This window comes from Gadus morhua, chromosome 2 (genome assembly GCF_902167405.1).
Source record: "Gadus morhua chromosome 2, gadMor3.0, whole genome shotgun sequence".
Lineage (NCBI taxonomy): Eukaryota > Metazoa > Chordata > Actinopteri > Gadiformes > Gadidae > Gadus > Gadus morhua.
The window spans coordinates 28,184,548-28,204,139 of NC_044049.1; the positions used below are offsets into that span (position 1 = coordinate 28,184,548).

A 19,592-nucleotide genomic window follows, 5' to 3' on the forward strand; every position below is an offset into this window, starting at 1 on the left:
CACACAGACAAACACACTCACACTCACACACAATCACACACACACACACACACACACACACACACACACACACACACACACACACACACACACACACACACACACACACACACACACACACACACACATCCCCACTATATGGATCTGATGCAATCTGACAATGGCAGTGGATGTGAAGAGGAGGACTGGAGACTATCTTCTTCAGACTTCTTGGATAATTTCTCTAACCAATCAGAATCTCAGGGGGAGGAGTCAATGTTTGGACTGTCTGAGTTAGGTTGGTAAAAGGCTATAATATATACTTTACAGCTATCCAGTACAATATGCTTCCAGGAATGTTTAAAATGAAAATATAGCAGATAATATTTGTGCTATGCATAACATGTATCAAAAACTACAGCAACATAACTACATAACCTCTATTGTACTTTTCTTATTTGTGTTGTTCAAAATAGTGTGTGTGACTGCGGTGTGCATTCTGTTGATGCTGCTTGGCATTCTGGGTAATATGTTAACTATCTTGGTGGTTTGGCTCCGCCCCCACATGAGAAGCTCCACCTACTTGTACCTGAGTAGTATGGCAGTGAGTGATCTGCTGATTCTACTACTGCTCCCCCTGGATCTGTATAAGGTACCCTAACACACACACACACACACACACACACACACACACACACACACACACACACACACACACACACACACACACACACACACACACTTTCATATTTCATATGATTACATTCTAATTGGTAATTGAACTTTGGAATCATTTCAGGGAAACAATCACAGTGACATGAGCACTGCAGTGCTGAGGTTGGTCATTGTTCTCTGGTTCTGGTGACTCCTGTTCCTTCTCTGTCTGAAGGCATTTTTCTGTTCCTTCTGTGTCTCCCTACCAATCCCTCACCCTAACCCTAACCCTCACCCTAACCCTCATCCTAACCCTAACCCTCACCCTAACCCTCATCCTAACCCTAACCCTCATCCTAACCCTCACCCTAACCCTCACCCTCACCCTAACCCTCACCCTAACCCTCACCCTCACCCTATTCCCCTCACCCTAACCCTAACCCTCATCCTAACCCTCACCCTCACCCTAACCCTAACCCTCACCCTCACCCTAACCCTCACCCTAACCCTCACCCTAACCCTCACCCTATTCCCCTCACCCTAACCCTAACCCTCATCCTAACCCTCACCCTAACCCTCACCCTAACCCTAACCCTCACCCTAACCCTAACCCTCACCCTAACCCTCACCCTAACCCTCACCCTCACCCTAACCCTCACCCTATTCCACTCACCCTAACCCTCACCCTTTTCCTCTAACCCTAACCCTCACCTTAACCCTCACTCTAAACCTTAACCTCACCCTCACCCTCTCACCCTCACTCTTACCCTCACCCTAACCCTCATCCTCTCACCCTCACTCTAACCCTCACCCTAACCCTCATCCTCTCACCCTAACCATTACCCTAACTCTAACCATCCCCTTCACCCTCCCCCTCACTCTTACCATCCCCCTCCCCCTTAACCTCACCCCATAACCCTTAACCTAACCCCTTAACCCTCCCCCTCACCCTCTAACCCTCCCCCTCTTCCCCTCACCCTCACCCTGCCCCCCCCCAGCTCTGGAGGCCCCGGCCCTGGCCCCTGGGGGACGCGGCCTGCAAGCTGACCATGTTCCTCTCCGAGTGCTGCACCTTCTCCACCATCCTGCACATCACCTTCCTCTCTCTGGAGCGCTACATGGCCGTCTGCTGGCCCATCCTCACCAAGACCTTTGTGACGCGCCAGCGTACCAAGGCCCTGATTGGCTGCCTGTGGCTGGGGGCGGCGCTCAGTGCCACGCCCGTGCTGCTCATGGTCGGTGTGGAGGATGTGGGGCAGGAGGCGGGGCAGGGGGCGGGGCAGGGGGCGGGGCAGGGGGCGGGGCAGGGGGCGGGCTGGCTGGAGGTGGAGGTGCAGCCGGCGGAGAGGAGGGTGGACTGGGCAGGAAGCGGACGGGGGCAGGACGAGGGATGCCTGACAGGGGGGTTTGTGCCCGGGCCGCGGGACGGGGCGACGGAGCTGTGGCCGGCCGGGGGAGAGGGGGCAGAGGGGGGAGGGGATGAGACGGAGGAACGGGTGGAGGGACGCCAGCAGAGAGAGGGCGGGACGGAGGGGGAGGCCGGGCTGTCTGCAGCGACGGCAGGAGGAGGAGAGGTGGGCAAAGGTGGAGGAGAAGGTGACAGAAAGAAGAGTGAATGTGGAGGATCAGTGACGGAGGCTGCAGTGAAGGAGAGCCCCCCGAGGAGAGGAGAGCGAGGCGGGGGAACAGAGACCCCGCCGGACAACGCAGAGTGCCGCTGCACGGACTACGCAGCCACCTCTGGCCTGATGTCAGCCATGATGATCCTGTCTAACCTGTACTTCCTGGTGTCGCTTGGCATCCTGGCCGTTGTCTACAGCCTGATTGGACGTACACTGATGCTCCGCCCCCCAAGCAGCCGAAGAGATAAAAGCCATCGGTACACTGTCAAGATGCTCGGTGAGAAATACGGTACACACTACAATACAAGCTGAATTCACACCTCTGTGGACCCCACGTTGAAAACAAGATGAGGGCCCCAACGTGCAGGCCTGCCCTGGTCCTGGGAAGGTACATGTGGGCGGCTCTGGGCCGATCCGTGTCGGGCGCAGGTCAAACCAAGACACCTCACATGCTCCTTGACCGCCTTTAACCCTGGGAGCACTGGAGTTAGGACTTAGGTAAACCCTAACCATGGGAGCACTGGCTCTAGTGATAGAGTTAGGACTAAGGTTAACCCTAACCCTAACCCTGGGGTTAGGACTTAGGTTAACCCTAACCCTGGAGTTAGGACTTAGGTTAACCCTAACCCTGGGAGCACTGCCTCTAGTGATAGAGTTAGGACTAAGGTTAACCCTAACCCTTACCCTGGAGCAAGGACTTTGGTTAACCCTAACCCTAACCCTGGAGTTAGGACTTAGGTTAACCCTAACCCTGGAGTTAGGACTAAGGTTAACCCTAACCCTGGGAGCACTGCCTCTAGTAATAGAGTTAGGACTAAGGTTAACCCTAACCCTTACCCTGGAGTTAGGACTTAGGTTAACCCTAACCCTGGGAGCACTGGCTCTAGGTATAGAGTTAGGAGTGGACTAAGGTTAACCCTAACCCTAACCCTGGAGTTAGGACTTTGGTTAACCCTAACCCTGGAGTTAGGACTTTGGTTAACCCTAACCATGGGAGCACTGCCTCTAGTGATAGAGTTAGGACTAAGGTTAACCCTAACCGTGGGAGCACTGCCTCTAGTAATGGAGTTGGTTTCCATTCTGTCTTACCACATGTTATATTATTATCCTCCTTTCTCGCCTCCCTCCAGGAGTCAACATCCTGTGTCCACTTTATCACGTGGTTATTATTGTCTTCTCCCTCTTCCTCCCCTACCTCCAGGGGTCATCGTCTTGGTGTTTGTCCTGTGCTGGCTGCCGTTCCACATCGGCCGGACTATCCTGTCCTTCTCCCTGGGCTCTACGGTCGGACAGGAAGTGTACATGGGAACCAACATGGACCAACAGCGGCCCTCTGGAAACGTGACGGACGGAAACACAGCCAAGATGGCCGCACGCCCCGTCCCAGACGGGCCACTGAACGAGGTCACGGACGCACACGCCCTACGAGGTCACGGAGAACGACCCTTCAACACAGGAAGGCTGACAGAGCACACGGAGGTCCAGACGGAGACCCAGATGGAGGTCCAGAAGGAGGTCCAGATGGAGGTCCAGACGGAGGCCCAGACGGAGGCCCAGAAGGAGGTCCAGACGGAGGCCCAGACGGAGGTCCAGACGGAGACCCAGACGGAGGCCCAGACGGAGGTCCAGACGGAGGTCCAGACAGAGGCCCAGACGGAGGCCCAGACGGAGGCCCAGACGGAGGTCCAGACGGAGGCCCAGACGGAGGTCCAGACAGAGGCCCAGACGGAGGCCCAGACGGAGGCCCAGACGGAGGCCCAGACGGAGGTCCAGATGGACCCCTACCTGCTCTACCACCTGACTCAGTACTTCAACCTGGTCTCCTTCATGCTGTTCTACCTGAGCGCCGCTGTCAACCCGCTGCTGTACAACCTGATGTCGGGCCGGTACCGCCAGGCCGTGCGCAGCCTGACGCGCGGCCTGGTGCACCCCCGCAGCGGCTTGGGGAGCGCCGAGGGGAGCGGCGTGCGCACCCTGCCCCCGCCCCCCTCCACCACCACCATGTGAACCTCGTCTGAACGAAGGAGAGCCATGTTTAATGTTATACGTATAGGATGGGAGAATCAATGGAAGTGAACACTTAGCTCTCTAGATGTGTGTGCATATCATTAGTAGGAAAACCCTTACATGTGTTTACAAGTCTGTGTGTGTGCGTTGTGTGTGTGTGTGAGTCTGAGTGTGTGTGAGTGCTCTTACATCTCTATATGTCACAGGGCTATTCTTGGAATTGATGCCATCAGGCAAACGGCTGATGTTTGGTGTGTATTGCATTACACACTGTGATATGTCAGAAGTTGATATTAATGTTTTCATTAGAGCCTCTGGTTCTCGGGAGCACAATCCCCTTCAGCGAAGCCAACAGCAGGGACCACAGTCCACACCTCATGGAGAGGTACATGTCCTACTAACACACAGAGGTACATGTAACACACAGAGGTACATGTAACACACAGAGGTACATGTAACACACAGAGGTACATGTAACACACAGAGGTACATGTCATACTAACACACAGAGGTACATGTCATACTAACACACAGAGCTACATGTCATACTAATACACAGAGGTACATGTAACACACAGAGGTACATGTAACACACAGAGGTACATGTCCTACTAACACACAGCGGTACATGTAACACACAGAGGTACATGTAACACACAGAGGTACATGAAACACACAGAGGTACATGTAACACACAGAGGTACATGTAACACACAGAGGTACATGTCCTACTAACACACAGAGGTACATGTAACACACAGAGGTACATGTAACACACAGAGGTACATGTCCTACTAACACACAGGTACATGTAACACACAGAGGTACATGTAACACACAGAGGTACATGTAACACACAGAGGTACGTGTCCTACTAACACACAGAGGTACATGTCATACTAACACACAGAGCTACATGTCATACTAATACTCAGAGGTACATGTAACACACAGAGGTACATGTAACACACAGAGGTACATGTAACACACAGAGGTACATGTCCTACTAACACACAGAGGTACATTTCATACTAACACACAGAGGTACATGTAACACACAGAGGTACATGTAACACACAGAGGTACATGTAACACACAGAGGTACATGTCATGCTAAAACACAGAGGTACACGTCATACTAACACACAGAGGTACATGTCATACTAACACACAGAGGTACATGTCATGCTAAAACACAGAGGTACACGTCATACTAACACACAGAGGTACATGTCATACTAACACACAGAGGTACATGTCATACTAACACACAGAGGTACATGTCACTAAAGTCCGTTAATATTCAACCGAAGGGGAAGGTATCGTTTGATGAGGACTTGGATATGCTACTGTTCTGTCAGATTGAATAGTGGTGTGGCCATGGTCTACATTTCCGAGATTGTAAAGGATGGATATTTCTACTCATCTGAATGCAATGTCTTTGGCCTCACAGGGGCCAGCTCTACACGACCAGAGCTGAACGGAAACTACAAACTCGTTCCTCTGAACCCCGGTGTCCCAAAATCAACAGTCAACTGAACAAGCTGCTCTTTATATATTTGGTCATTTAAAAATACTTTTATATAGATATTAATAAATGTCTTGTACTGTGTCTAAATACATTGCTTCTGTATTTAATCACTCATACTCTTACTACTATTTTAAATAAGAAAGGCCTTATAAGGAAGGCAGTATGCAAGCATATAATATATATTATAACTAGAATCAATTATAAAATGTACAAAATAATGACATGACATTCACTTCTATAGAAAGGAAGATATTTTTAAAGGCAATAACAGGGGTGATGTTGCTAACAGTAATTATAACAGTGCTGCTATGCAACCATTGAGTTTACAATAACCCTTAACATGCAGGTCAACTACGGCCTATATAATCCACAGTGTGTAACCGACCGAGGGGCGGAGTGATACCGAGGCACTCCGTCTAGTGCTGCTTTCAAGACAACTCAGAACTCAAAGAAGCGATAAATTCCGAGTTGTCTTGAACCCGGAAGAACCTGGATAGGAACATGTGGAATATATATATTCCAGATGTATATATATATATATATATATATATATAAAGAACATGTGTCCCCTTCATCATTCACTCGTTTAATTTAGTTTAGTTTAGTTTCCGGTTGTTTAGATGACATCAAACTCTTTGGAGCGATCTGACACAGCGGTGGAGAAGGGCAGGAAATGACGTAAAGACAAGGAACCAACGAGAACTAAAACTATTAAGTGTTTATCGAAGGATGGATCCGACCAGAAGTAACTAAAGATACCTACAAAGTCTTAATCTGAGGATGGATCCCGACCAGGGTGACGGACCTGGGGTCGGGGGGCTGGAGGGGGACCAGGGTGACGGACCGGGGGTCGGGGGGCTGGAGGAGGACGGAGCGGCGGCACCGCAGCCCCCCGCGGGGAGCGACGTAAGCGACGGGTGCGCTGATGATCCTCACTTATCTTTATTATAACTCATTAGGGTGTGTTCACACAGGCAGTTTTTTTTATATTAAAAAACACCTGACCAGAGCGTTTTTTTTACCAACTAAAAAACGGACAGTTTTTTTTTGTCTAGTTCATTCGAGAGCACAATGTTCTAGAGCACATAGCCTACGTTGCAAATCGGTTACAGTATCAAAGTGGTTTGAGTACGCTACTTGTATCAGTGTCAACTAGTTACAATGTCGAGGATGAGAAAATTAGCCCTTGTTTTGGTGTTAGATGCCAACGACGAGGAGAACGACGAACCTTCCCATTTTTGGGTGCATGATATAAACCTGGGACGGCAGCAGTACGGTGCATTTCATAGTTTGATACAAGAGCTACGGTTTGATAATGCACGGTTCAGTGCGGATTTCAGACTCGACAAGAGTCAATTTGAAACCCTTTTGCGCATCGTTGCGTCTTCAATAATAAAGCAAGACACCCACATGAGGCAAGCCATATTATTTAAACAATACGTGTTTTGAGGACTTTCCTAGTGACGTAAGTTCTCGGTCAGCTGTCAAAAAACTGCCTGACGTCGGATGCTTTTTCTTGGCGGGTTGAACTTTTCCCAACTTGAAAACCACCCAGAGCAGGGAAAAAAAAAACGCTGGCAGCGGTGTTTTTAAAAGCACCCAGGATTTTTTTTACAAAAACACTCTGTATCATAGGACTATAGCCTAATGTAAAACATACACTCACACCTGGAAAAAAAAACTGCCTGTGTGAACACACCCTTATTTTACCTTATTATTTTAACTCTTCATGTTCCTTCTTGTCTCCTTCAGGCTGGAGTCCTTTGTCTTATATATATATATATATATATATATATATATATATATATATATATATATATATATATATATATATATATATATGTATATGTGTTTATTTATTATAACATGTTCCGTCACGTCTCCTCCAGGCCGGAGTCCTGTCTGGATCATTCCGATTCAGACGCTCATGAATTCGTAACATTCAGACCATCGTCTCTTCCAGGTGACTCCTTGTCATCCAAATGACTCTGCTACTGTAGTAATAATATAATACAGGTTATGACTGTTAACTGTTGATTCTGTTCACTGTTAAAAGGCCAGTTGTGTAACCACCCTTTAATCACCTTCCCACCTTAATGTTTTAACTTCTTCTCTTATTGTGGTTTAAATTCATATTATGTGCTTTTACTCATGCACATTTTATAACGGTTGTTTCTATAAATTGTAGTATCAAATATTTTCAAGACTATCAGTCTTGATTGTGCTGAACGATCACTGAGCACACTGTGTTGGGAGCAATGGTGTGTTTACTGGTCTTAATGGTTCTTCCCCTGTTGGGAGCACTGGTGTGTTTACTGGTCCTAATGGTTCCTCCCCAGAGCAGCACTGGTGTGTTTACTGGTCTTAATGGTTCCTCCCCAGAGCAGCACTATGCCCCCAGCACCTCGGAGCCGCTCAGCAGCGGCCTGCGGACGCTCTCTGAGCTGCTGTCTTGGGGGCGGAGCTCTGCCAGCCCGCTGGACGTGGCCACCGTGCCTCTCGCTGCACGGGACCCCCCGCTGGCGACCAGCGGCCACCGCACCCTGGTGTCACATGACATGATGGGGGGTTACCTTGACGACAGGTGGGAGCTGGCAGCTCTTTAGTTCAGAGGCTGCTCTGTTAATTCATAGAGGAACAAGGCTCACGTACAAAGGCTTTGTTAAGGATTTAAATAAGTTAACATTTCCACCAGACTAGGTTGATGTTATTATTTTTTATTCTTATTAGGGGTCCTACAAAACCGTAGGAACCTTATTAATAGTATCAATGTTATTATTATTATTATTACTTTTGTTTACCATTAGCCCTCTATTATTCTTAATATATTCTTCCTGAGAAATTCAGCAATATCTAAAAAATTACGTGGTCCAAAGTTGTGTATATTGGCGGGCTTGTAGAACTTGTACAATGGGGAAGGGAATAACAGAAGGGGCAGATTGGCCCATAAGTGGAGCTATTTGGATTTGATGCAATGACCACAAGTTGGCCGAAGGCTCACAGTCACTGCCTGAGGTCATAAAAGCTGCTTGGCCCGCCTGTAGCAGGTTAGACCTCACCATAGACCTCACCATACACGCTGAACAAGTGTAGCAATTGATCAGAGAAGGCAGAGATATACATATTTTTGTAAAATACAAATGTGTGACGTTTAAACAGCTATAGGCTTGGCTGTCTACAATGGCTCAAAAGAGGAGATCCCATAGTATACTCATTCCAAATTTCAAGCCTATATGTTTTATTTGTTTGGAGTTGGTTTAACCTTGGCCTCTCTCCAATGCTACCTGGGCCTTAAAGGGGTAACCACATCTTTCTCTGAAGTCTGTTTTGATGGATTTTGCTTTGTTTACTTAAGAAACATCATTGGTGATGATTTTGACATGTTGACTTCCGGTAAATCTGTTTTAAAGGCATAGCGAAGCCATCTTACCATCCCTACCTAGCTCACCATACCTCCAGGTATGGAAGACTCCTCCTCCTCAAATTGTATCTCCTCTGCCCGCGGGACCACGTCCCTGTGATGTGGTGCGAGAGCGTGCAGACATGAGACGGGGTCGCAGGTCAGAGTCCGCCCCAGCCCATGTGAGATGAGGGTATTTGAGGTGTGCATTAGGCCAGGCTCACCATTGGTGGCCATCATGGACTCCAGTGCGCTGGGCTTGGCTGGAGGAGTACAGGTATGGTGAAGGTGTACAAAGTTAGGATGGCAGGGGAATGGGCTCTGGCACTGAGCCAATCGTCAACCAACTGGTCTAAGCATGGTATCCTGACGATGTGATTGGTTCCTGTCAGGTTCGTCCAGGGGACAGAGTCGGAGGCGCCCTATGCCTTCTACCACTGGCAGCACATCGACATCTTCAACTACTTCACCCACAACCTGGTGACCGTCCCGCCGGCCGTGTGGATCAACGCGGCTCATCGGCACGGGGTCCTGGTGATGGGTGGGGGTTCAGGAGTGACGCTTCACATGCACCCTGCACATGCTCTTTATATTTAGAATTATTAGCTTTTTCAAGTTTGAAAACCAAGCTAATTGAGTGTCTGCCGCCGTCCAGGGACGTTCATCACTGAGTGGACGGAAGGCGCCGCGGTGTGCGAGGCGTTCCTCACCGATGAAGAGTCGTACCGGCAGGTCGCCGACCGGCTGGTTCAGATCAGCCACTACCACGGCTTTGACGGCTGGCTGGTGAACATCGAGAACAGCCTCAGTGTGAGTACCGGGGGGGATGCTTAATGAGGAAGGGGACTCCCTTAGCTAAACCTCCATCTTAGAGACGAGCGTTGAAAGGCAGCGTTGAACATGAAGGCCTTCCTCAGAAAGGCGCCGTGAGGAACACGCCTCTCTTCCTGCGCTACCTGACGGACCAGATGCACCTGCGGCGGCCCGGCAGCCTGGTGATCTGGTACGACAGCGTGCTGGAGGACGGGAAGCTGGAGTGGCAGAACGAGCTGAACACGCGCAACAGGTGAGGATCATGAGACCATAGACACAACAGGTGAGGAGGGTGAGACCATAGACACAACAGGTGAGGAGGGTGAGACCATAGACACAACAGGGGAGGAGGGTGAGACTATAGACACAACAGGGGAGGAGGGTGAGACCATAGACACAACAGGGGAGGAGGGTGAGACCATAGACAGGTGAGGATCATGAGACCATAGACACAACAGGGGAGGAGGGTGAGACCATAGACACAACAGGGGAGGAGGGTGAGACCATAGCCTCAGTCCCCAGCCTTATACCCCCAGTCTTATACCCCCAGCCTTATACCCCCAGCCTCAGTCCTCGGCCTTTGAGGAGTTCTGCATATGGACGATGAACTTGTTTTCTGTTTCCTCAGGATTTTTTTTGATGCCTGTGACGGTTTGTTCACCAACTACAACTGGACGGAGAGCAGCCTAGAGGCCATGGGCTCCATGGCTGCTGAGGACGCCGCCCTCGGGGGCCGGCGGGCCGACGTGTACGTGGGGGTGGACGTCTTCGCCAGGGGGGAGGTGGTCGGGGGCATGCTGGACACCAACAAGGTGCTCATGAGATAAGATGGACCTGGAGGCAAACGGAGCGTTGGTGTGTTTAAAGTGGGGCAGCGTAGTGCGGTGGATATAGTAGACTTTCATATGATGGTTGAATTAACGGTTCACCTCTCGTTCGCAGGCGCTAAAACTCATTCGGAAACACAACTTCTCAGCGGCCATCTTCGCCCCAGGCTGGGTGTACGAGACTATTCCTGATAAGACCAGCTTCCGCCTCCACCAGGACAAGTGAGATCCCTCTGCCCTGAAACACTGAACCAGCTTTAGTCCTCTGAAACACTGAACCAGCTTTAGTCCTCCTCTGAAACTCTGAACCAGCTTTAGTCCTCCTCTGAAACACTCAACCAGCTTTAGTCCTCTGAAACACTGAACCAGCTTTAGTCCTCCTCTGAAAAACTGAACCAGCTTTAGTCCTCCTCTCAACCAGCTTTAGTCCTCCTCTGAAACACTGAACCAGCTTTAGTCCTCCTCTGAAACACTGAACCAGCTTTATTCCTCCTCTGAAACACTGAACCAGCTTTAGTCCTCCTCTGAAACACTGAACCAGCTTTAGTCCTCCTCTGAAACACTGAACCAGCTTTAGTCCTCCTCTGAAACACTGAACCAGCTTTAGTCCTCCTCTGAAACACTGAACCAGCTTTAGTCCTCCTCTGAAACACTGAACCAGCTCTAGTCCTCCTCTGAAACACTGAACCAGCTTTAGTCCTCCTCTGTAACACTTAACCAGCTTCAGTCCTCCTCTGAAACAATGAACCAGCTTCAGTCCTCCTCTGAAACACTGAACCAGCTTTAGTCCTCCTCTGAAACACTGAACCAGCTTTAGTCCTCCTCTGAAACACTGAACCAGCTCTAGTCCTCCTCTGAAACACTGAACCAGCTTTAGTCCTCCTCTGTAACACTTAACCAGCTTCAGTCCTCCTCTGAAACAATGAACCAGCTTCAGTCCTCCTCTGAAACACTGAACCAGCTTTAGTCCTCCTCTGAAACAATGAACCAGCTTTAGTCCTCCTCTGAAACACTGAACCAGCTTTAGTCCACCTCTGAAACACTGAACCAGCTTTAGTCCTCAACTCAACCAGCTTTAGTCCTCCTCTGAAACACTGAACCAGCTTTAGTCCTCCTCTGAAACACTGAACCAGCTTTAGTCCTCCTCTGAAACACTGAACCAGCTTTAGTCCTCCTCTGAAACACTGAACCAGCTTTAGTCCTCTGAAACACTGAACCAGCTTTAGTCCCCCCTGAAACAGCTTTAGTCCTCCTCTGAATCACTGATCCAGCTTTGATTCAGTGACTGGTGTCTACTGGATGATTTAATCAGTTCTCCAGTCACTGGTGTCTACTGGGTGATTTAATCAGTTCTCCAGTGACTACTGTGTGTACTGGTTCGGGCAGGTTTAATCAAAGGTCAGTCCCTCCAGGATTTCGCTGACCTTTTTTGAGATTGTTGCGGCCTAAAGTGCCTGATGTTGCGTGAGCTTCTCCAAAAAGTTGCGATGAAAGTTGTGGTGTTTTTTAGGTTTTTGTTGCGTTTATAATGCGAAACGAAGTTAAAGTTGCAATAAAAGTTAAGAAACTTGCGATTTTCCGGATGTTAAATATTAAGTTAATGCTACAATTTTCCCCAGGTAATTTGTTAAATATTAAGGTAATTAAAAGAACAAAAACACTGAGAAATGGTCCTATGAATAATTTATTCTTGATTCTTTCCGCGCTGGCAATTGACTCGGATTCAACAGCCTGTGTCATAGTGATCTGCCTCGTCGTCTGACGTCCTGCCTGCAGTCCTGCAGTTCTGTAGTTATGTTTCGCGGTGGCAAAATGCTTATCAATGGAAGATTCATGCTTATGTTCCACCACAATGTTGCATGCAGTGCAAAATAATTTTCCCCCGCTTTCATGTAGAATACCAGGATACTGCTTTTCGCAATCTTTCGCAGTTATTTCGGTCGGCAATTCTGAAACTTTGGACGCGCACATGCTGCATGAACGCTTCGATCAGTTGAACATAGTAAACACGGAAGTAAGGCGGAAAGTAGTTTGTCGACGTCAGTTCAAGACGACGCCACTGATTGGTCAAATTTGCGGGAAAGTTGCGGTGGTTGGTTAAAATTGAAACACCGCCCTGAGTTCACGGTGATTGGTTGATGTTGTGTTGAGGTTGCAAATCGCAACATCGCGAAATCCTGGAGGGTCTGAAAGGTCTCCAGTGACTGGTGTCTACTGGGTGGGGCTGGTTTAACCAGAGGTCTCCAGTGACTGGTGTCTACTGGGTGGGGCTGGTTTAACCAGAGGTCTCCAGTGACTGGTGTCTACTGGGTGGGGCTGGTTTAACCAGAGGTCTCCAGTGACTGGTGTCTGATGTGGTTTCAGGTTCTGGGCGCTGCTGTCGGACTGGCTGGAGCCCCATCGTTCCACCACAACGCTCCCCTTCGTCTCATCCTTCTGTCAGGGCTTTGGGAAGGCCCTCTACTGGAGGGGCCAGGTAGGGCACAACAACACAACAAGGCCCTCTAGTGGAGGGGCCAGGTAGGGCACAACGACACAACAAGGCCCTCTACTGGAGGGGCCAGGTAGGGCACAATGACACAACAAGGCCCTCTACTGGAGGGGCCAGGTAGGGCACAACGACACAACAAGGCCCTCTACTGGAGGGGCCAGGTAGGGCACAACGACACAACAAGGCCCTCTACTGGAGGGGCCAGGTACGGCACAATGACACAACAAGGCCCTCTACTGGAGGGGCCAGGTAGGGCACAACGACACAAGGCCCTCTACTGGAGGGGCCAGGTAGGGCACAACAAGGCCCTCTACTGGAGGGTAGGGCACAATAAGACAACAAGGCCCTCTACTGGAGGGGCCAGGTAGGGCACAATGACACAACAAGGCCCTCTACTGGAGGGGCCAGGTAGGGCACAACGACACAACAAGGCCCTCTACTGGAGGGGCCAGGTAGGGCACAATGAGACAACAAGGCCCTCTACTGGAGGGGCCAGGTAGGGCACAATGACACAACAAGGCCCTCTACTGGAGGGGCCAGGTAGGGCACAACGACACAACAAGGCCCTCTACTGGAGGGGCCAGGTAGGGCACAATGAGACAACAAGGCCCTCTACTGGAGGGGCCAGGTAGGGCACAACGACACAACAAGGCCCTCTACTGGAGGGGCCATTTAGGGCACAACGACACAACAAGGCCCTCTACTGGAGGGGCCAGGTAGGGCACAACGACACAACAAGGCCCTCTACTGGAGGGGCCAGGTAGGGCACAACGACACAACAAGGCCCTCTACTGGAGGGGCCAGGTAGGGCACAACAAGGCCCTCTACTGGAGGGGCCAGGTACGGCACAATGACACAACAAGGCCCTCTACTGGAGGGGCCAGGTAGGGCACAACGACACAACAAGGCCCTCTACTGGAGGGGCCAGGTAGGGCACAATGAGGCAACAAGGCCCTCTACTGGAGGGGCCAGGTAGGGCACAACGACACAAGGCCCTCTACTGGAGGGGCCAGGTAGGGCACAACAAGGCCCTCTACTGGAGGGGCCAGGTAGGGCACAACGACACAATGAGAGCTAACCCTCAACTGGAGGATGCGGTCATTCTCATGCTAGGGTTAGGGTTAGGGTGATGATGGGCGCGGTCATTCTCAGGCTAGGGTTAGGGTGATGGTGGGCGTGGTCATTCACTACCTCTGATCATGTGATCTTGGCCGGAGGCTCTGGTTACTAAGACTCTCTCTCCCTGTAGCTGGAGAAGAGGGGCGGCTGGTTCAACCTCAGCGCCCAGGAGCTGCAGCCGCTGTACGGCCAGGAGGCCCTGAGGGCGAGGGCCCCCCCGGAGGAGGAGGGCGGGGGGCTGAGGGCGAGGGGCTGCCCGGAGGAGGCCTGGAGTGGGGGCAGCTCCCTGCTACTGGAGGGGCAGCTGGCTGCCGCCGAGCCCCCTGGGGTCGGGTTCAGGTGGGTGCCTCACAAGGGGAGGCCCTCATGCTCTCTCCCCCTCCCTCCCCCTCATGTTGTCCCCCTCCCCCCTCTCATGCTCTCTCCCTCCCTCCCCCCTCAGGGTCTTCTCCCTCCAGCTCCCTCTCCCCCCCGTCTCCCTGGTGACGCTGGTTTTCAAGTCTTCAGCCGGAGTCAGCGTCTCACCGGAGTTACGCTGGATTAAAGACAAAACGATAGGTGTGTGTGTGTGTGTGTGTGTACGTGTACCAGAGGCTTTATAATCAGGTCAGTGTTTCCCCAAGAAACTGTCTTAGTGAAGGTGGTCAAAGGTTGGGGGGTTGTCTCGTGGCCCTGCGGTCTGCGGTCTTCGTGAGGGTTTTCAGTTCGAACGACTATTGTTTTGAACAGTATCACCGATGCATTATTTATCTTTATTTTTTGTATCTGATGGAAGTATGTTTTCTTTCCCTACGGGAGTTTTGTACTTTGTTGATGCATAATATTTAAACAATAATTATAAATAAATAAATAATACATTTATATATATATATATATTCTGCTCTTGCTCTCGATTAGGTTAGCTTAGCAGAAAGCTAACATGAAGTTGGTCCCTTGAAATAAAAGGGTTCCTTGTTTACTTCCAAACTTGTAAAACTGTAAAAACATACAAAACATGAAATTACAATCTCCTCATGTAAAATGAATATACAATATACAAAGCTATGATAAGCTAAGCAATAGCATTCAACAAAAGAGTATCCATTAACATCTAACAGCTAATTTTACACTGTAATTCAATGGGAAATGCTACCGTGATTAGCATTTGCGATTTATAAGGAAACCTAATCATTCCGAAATTAAACAAACATAATTGTTCAGCCACAGAAATTATTTGAATGCTTTAAACATTAATACTCACGGACTAAGACTTTCTCTGGACAACCAAAAAGAGAAGGAACTGACAGGCTGTGCTCTCTGGAATGTTGCATTAAACTAGGGAACACGGTAACTATGGTAACACAGGAGAGCCAAAACACAACTCACTCATGCAATGCCATTATCAACCACTAGCCGTCTAGAGCAAAAACAAATTGAGGGGGCAGAAAAATAAATTAAATATGTTATAATTATTATTTTTTTTATAAATTGGTAGTCAAGGGGGGGGCCTATTGTTGTTAAGGCGGCCGTCTTAACCATACAGTGCTGGGGGAACACTGCAGGTACAAAGCATCATGGGACATGGTCTTACTGCGGCTAATGAACGAATGGACTCCCTGTTAATCTGCTGTGTGTTCCCTCCCCCGGCCAGAGGTCACAGGTCGCCCTGCGGCCCTGGAGGACTCGGACCCAGTGGTCAGGACCCTGGACCGGCTCAGCGGAGGCTGGGGCCGCGGCGGATGGACCGTCCGGTGGGTGGCGGTGGATGACCTCATGCAGTCTAGGGCCAGGGTTAGCCCTAGAACGGGAATGCTAGAGTTAGCCCTAGAACGGGAATACCAGGGTTAGGGTTAGCCCTAGAACGGGAATACCAGGGTTAGGGTTAGCCCCAGAACGGGAACGCTAGGGTTAGCCCAGAACGGGAATGCTAGGGTTAGCCCTAGAACGGGAATGCTAGGGTTAGCCCTAGAACAGGAATACCAGGGTTAGGGTTAGCCCCAGAACGGGAACGCTAGGGTTAGCCCAGAACGGGAACGCTAGGGTTAGCCCTAGAACGGGAATGTTAGGGTTAGCCCTGGAACGGGAATGCCAGGGTTAGCCCTGGAACGGGAATGCCAGGGTTAGCCCTGGAACGGGAATGCTAGGGTTAGGCCTGGAACGGGAATGCTAGGGTTAGGGTTAGCCCTGGAACGGGAATGCCAGGGTTAGCCCTAGAACGGGAATGTTAGGGTTAGCCCTAGAATGGGAATGCTAGGGTTAGCCCCAGAACGGGAATGCCAGGGTTAGCCCTAGAACGGGAATGCTAGGGTTAGCCCCAGAACGGGAATGCCAGGGTTAGCCCTAGAACGGGAATGCCAGGGTTAGCCCCAGAACGGGAATGCCAGGGTTAGCCCCAGAACGGGAATGCTAGGGTTAGCCCTAGAACGGGAATGCTAGGGTTAGCCCTAGAACGGGAATGCTAGGGTTAGCTCCAGAACGGGAATGCCAGGGTTAGGGTAAGCCCCAGAACGGGAATGCTAGGGTTAGCCCTAGAACGGGAATGCCAGGGTTAGCCCTAGAACGGGAATGCCAGGGTTAGCCCCAGAACGGGAATGCCAGGGTTAGCCCCAGAACGGGAATGCTAGGGTTAGCCCTAGAACGGGAATGCTAGGGTTAGCCCTAGAACGGGAATGCCAGGGTTAGCCCTAGAACGGGAATGCTAGGGTTAGCTCCAGAACGGGAATGCCAGGGTTAGGGTAAGCCCCAGAACGGGAATGCTAGGGTTAGCCCTAGAACGGGAATGCCAGGGTTAGCCCTAAAAAGGGAATGCTGGGCTAAATCCTAGAACGGGGAGGCTAGGGCTAACCCGGGACCCTCTGTCTGATGCTCTGTGCCCGGTGCCCCTCTAGGTGCTACCGTCTGGAGCTCCAGGACTGTGAGCTGAGAGAGGTCCTGGTCTGGGTGCAGCGGGAGCAGCCCCACGACGTGGCCTTCTCCTGCCGCCTGGGGGAGGTGATGGTGAGACACTGAGCCTCACAGCATCACGAGGAGCGTGCCCCCGCTAGGACAGGGGGACAGGAAGTAGGAAGTCCTCCTCTAGACCCGGGGGCCCCGTCCCAGCCGACCCCGACCTGGGGAGCTGGTTATGTAGTGACCTTTCTGACCGCCTGTTCACCTCCAGGTCCTGGACCAGGCCGGCCTTCAGGCCCCCCGCGAGGCGGTCCGGGGGGTCTGCATCGAGGATGTGGTGTGGCACCGGGCCCCCGGCGGGGCCCTGCGCCTCAGCGCCACGCTGCGCTGGAGCTTCCCTCCCCGGCTCTGGCGCTACTTCCACCTGTCGTGGCGGCGGCTGAGGGGCCCGGGGCCCCGCGGCCAGGCCGGGCCCCCGGTGCCGCTGGGCCGGGCGTACTCCACCCTGTTCCGCCTGACGGAGCTGGAGGTCCCGGGGCCCCCCGCCAGGGTGGAGCTGAGGGTGGAACCCGTCCTGAAGGAGGGCCTCCTGGTCCCGGAGGCCCTCTGGGGCCGGAGGAGCCTGAGCTACTCAGGACCAGTGGAGACCAGTGGAGACCAGTAGACATTAGAGATCAAGACCTGTAGAGACCAAGACCAGTGGAGACCAGTAGACAGTAGAGACCAAGACCTGTAGAGACCAGTGGAGACCAAGACCAGTGGAGACCAGTAGACAGTAGAGACCAAGACCTGTAGAGGCCAGTGGAGACCAAGACCAGTGGAGACCAGTAGACAGTGGAGACCAAGACCTGTAGAGACCAATGGAGACCAAGACCAGTGGAGACCAGTAGACAGTAGAGACCAAGACCTGTAGAGACCAGTGGAGACCGAGACCAGTAGATAGTAGAGACCAAGACCAGTAGAGACCAAGACCAGTAGAGACATTGGAGACCAAGACCAGTAGAGACAGTGGAGACCAAGACCAGTAGAGACCAAGACCAGTAGAGATCCTCTAACCTGAGCTACTCAGGACCAGTGGAGACCAGTAGAGACCGAGACCAGTGGAGAACAGTAGAGACCAATAGAGACCAGTAGAGACCGAGACCAGTGGAGACCAAGACCTGTGGAGACCAGTGGAGACAGTAGAGACCAGTGGAGACCAAGACCTGTGGAGACCAGTGGAGACAGTAGAGACCAGTGGAGACAGTAGAGACCGAGACCAGTGGAGACTAGTAGACCAGTGGAGACCAATAGAGACCAGTAGAGATCAGTGGAGACACTGGAGACCGAGACCAGTGGAGACAGTAGAGACCAGTGGAGACAGTAGAGACCGAGACTAGTAGACCAGTGGAGACCAATAGAGATCAGTGGAGACACTGGAGACCAGTAGAGACCAAGACCAGTAGAGACCAGTAGAGACCCTCTAACCTGAGCTACTCAGGACCGGTGGAGACCAATAGAGACCAGACCAGTGGAGACCAGTAGACAGTAGAGACCAGTAGACAGTAGAGACCAGCAGAGACCAAGACCGGTGGAGACCAGTAGACGTCCTCTAACCTGAGCTACTCAGGACCAGTGGAGACCAAGACCAGTAGAGACCAGTAGAGACACTAGAGACCAGTAGACACCAGTGGAGACCAGTAGACGTCCTCTACCCTGGTCTACTCAGGACCAGTAGACGTCTAACCCGACCTGGAGGACCAGTGGATGATGAACAACGGTTCAGGGACACCTTGAACCCTAACCCTAATGAAGACCTCCTCCTCCTCCTCCTGCAGAGCTGCCTGGTCCCTGGAGGGGGGGGGGGTCCCATTAGTGCAGCTCGCTGAAACATGTTCATGGACCATCTGTTGCAGATAGAACCTAAAAAATTACTGTCAAATGCTTTATGAAATAAAACATCAGCCCTCCAAAGAATTGAGTTTTGATTTTTGAGAATCATTTGTTCTAAATAAGAATAAATCACTTCACTTAGGAAACAAGTAAGGAATAATCACCTCAAGGCCGGGCAATAAACAGTTTGATATGCCCGGCTCGCGGAAGGTTACCGTCCACGAGCCGGGCATATCAAACTGTTTATTGCCTTGCCTTGAGGTGATTATTCCGATTATTCGCGCCGGCCAACATAATAGAACAATTCAAATACTTTAATTAGCCTTTTTCTTATTTGTATTGCATACTTATTAAATGTATACTCTGTTTAAATTAATCTCCCTCGAAAGTAGTTCCCTTTAGAACTACG

At 50.9% G+C, this 19,592-nt stretch overlaps 2 protein-coding genes across 3 annotated transcripts; both read left to right on the forward strand.

Annotated features, from left to right (window-relative positions):
- The first annotated feature begins 138 nt into the window (after nucleotides 1-138).
- On the forward strand, nucleotides 139-4,262 carry LOC115557331 (growth hormone secretagogue receptor type 1-like). The gene is made up of 6 exons (XM_030375078.1): nucleotides 139-277; nucleotides 456-631; nucleotides 1,632-1,883; nucleotides 2,307-2,532; nucleotides 3,457-3,539; nucleotides 4,029-4,262. Exons 1-6 carry the CDS (start codon nucleotides 139-141, stop codon nucleotides 4,260-4,262), a joined length of 1,110 nt encoding a protein of 369 aa, XP_030230938.1.
- Nucleotides 4,263-6,308: 2,046 nt separating this feature from the next.
- Nucleotides 6,309-19,267, forward strand: engase (endo-beta-N-acetylglucosaminidase). 2 transcript variants are annotated; one of them, XM_030339459.1, is made up of 14 exons: nucleotides 6,309-6,710; nucleotides 7,683-7,756; nucleotides 8,176-8,377; nucleotides 9,586-9,734; nucleotides 9,849-10,003; nucleotides 10,111-10,259; nucleotides 10,635-10,818; nucleotides 10,949-11,055; nucleotides 13,198-13,309; nucleotides 14,574-14,782; nucleotides 14,886-15,001; nucleotides 16,074-16,173; nucleotides 17,311-17,419; nucleotides 17,583-19,267. In XM_030339459.1, the coding sequence occupies exons 1-14, from the start codon at nucleotides 6,574-6,576 to the stop codon at nucleotides 17,973-17,975; spliced, it is 2,196 nt and encodes a 731-aa protein (XP_030195319.1). In that variant the 5' UTR covers nucleotides 6,309-6,573; the 3' UTR covers nucleotides 17,976-19,267. The 2 variants fall into 2 exon arrangements, with proteins under 2 accessions (XP_030195319.1, XP_030195325.1); XM_030339465.1 differs by having other exon boundaries at nucleotides 6,573-6,699; nucleotides 8,181-8,377.
- The last annotated feature ends 325 nt before the right edge of the window (nucleotides 19,268-19,592 follow it).

Coding starts and splice junctions, on each gene's coding strand:
- LOC115557331 (XM_030375078.1), top strand. CDS start 139: ATGGATCTGATGCAATCTGACAATGGCAGTGGATGTGAAGAGGAGGAC. Junction 632..1,631: donor TCCCCCTGGATCTGTATAAG/GTACCCTAACAC, acceptor GCCCCCCCCCAG/CTCTGGAGGCCCCGGCCCTG. Junction 2,533..3,456: donor GTACACTGTCAAGATGCTCG/GTGAGAAATACG, acceptor CCCTACCTCCAG/GGGTCATCGTCTTGGTGTTT.
- engase (XM_030339459.1), top strand. CDS start 6,574: ATGGATCCCGACCAGGGTGACGGACCTGGGGTCGGGGGGCTGGAGGGG. Junction 6,711..7,682: donor GGGAGCGACGTAAGCGACGG/GTGCGCTGATGA, acceptor CGTCTCCTCCAG/GCCGGAGTCCTGTCTGGATC. Junction 17,420..17,582: donor GCCGCCTGGGGGAGGTGATG/GTGAGACACTGA, acceptor GTTCACCTCCAG/GTCCTGGACCAGGCCGGCCT.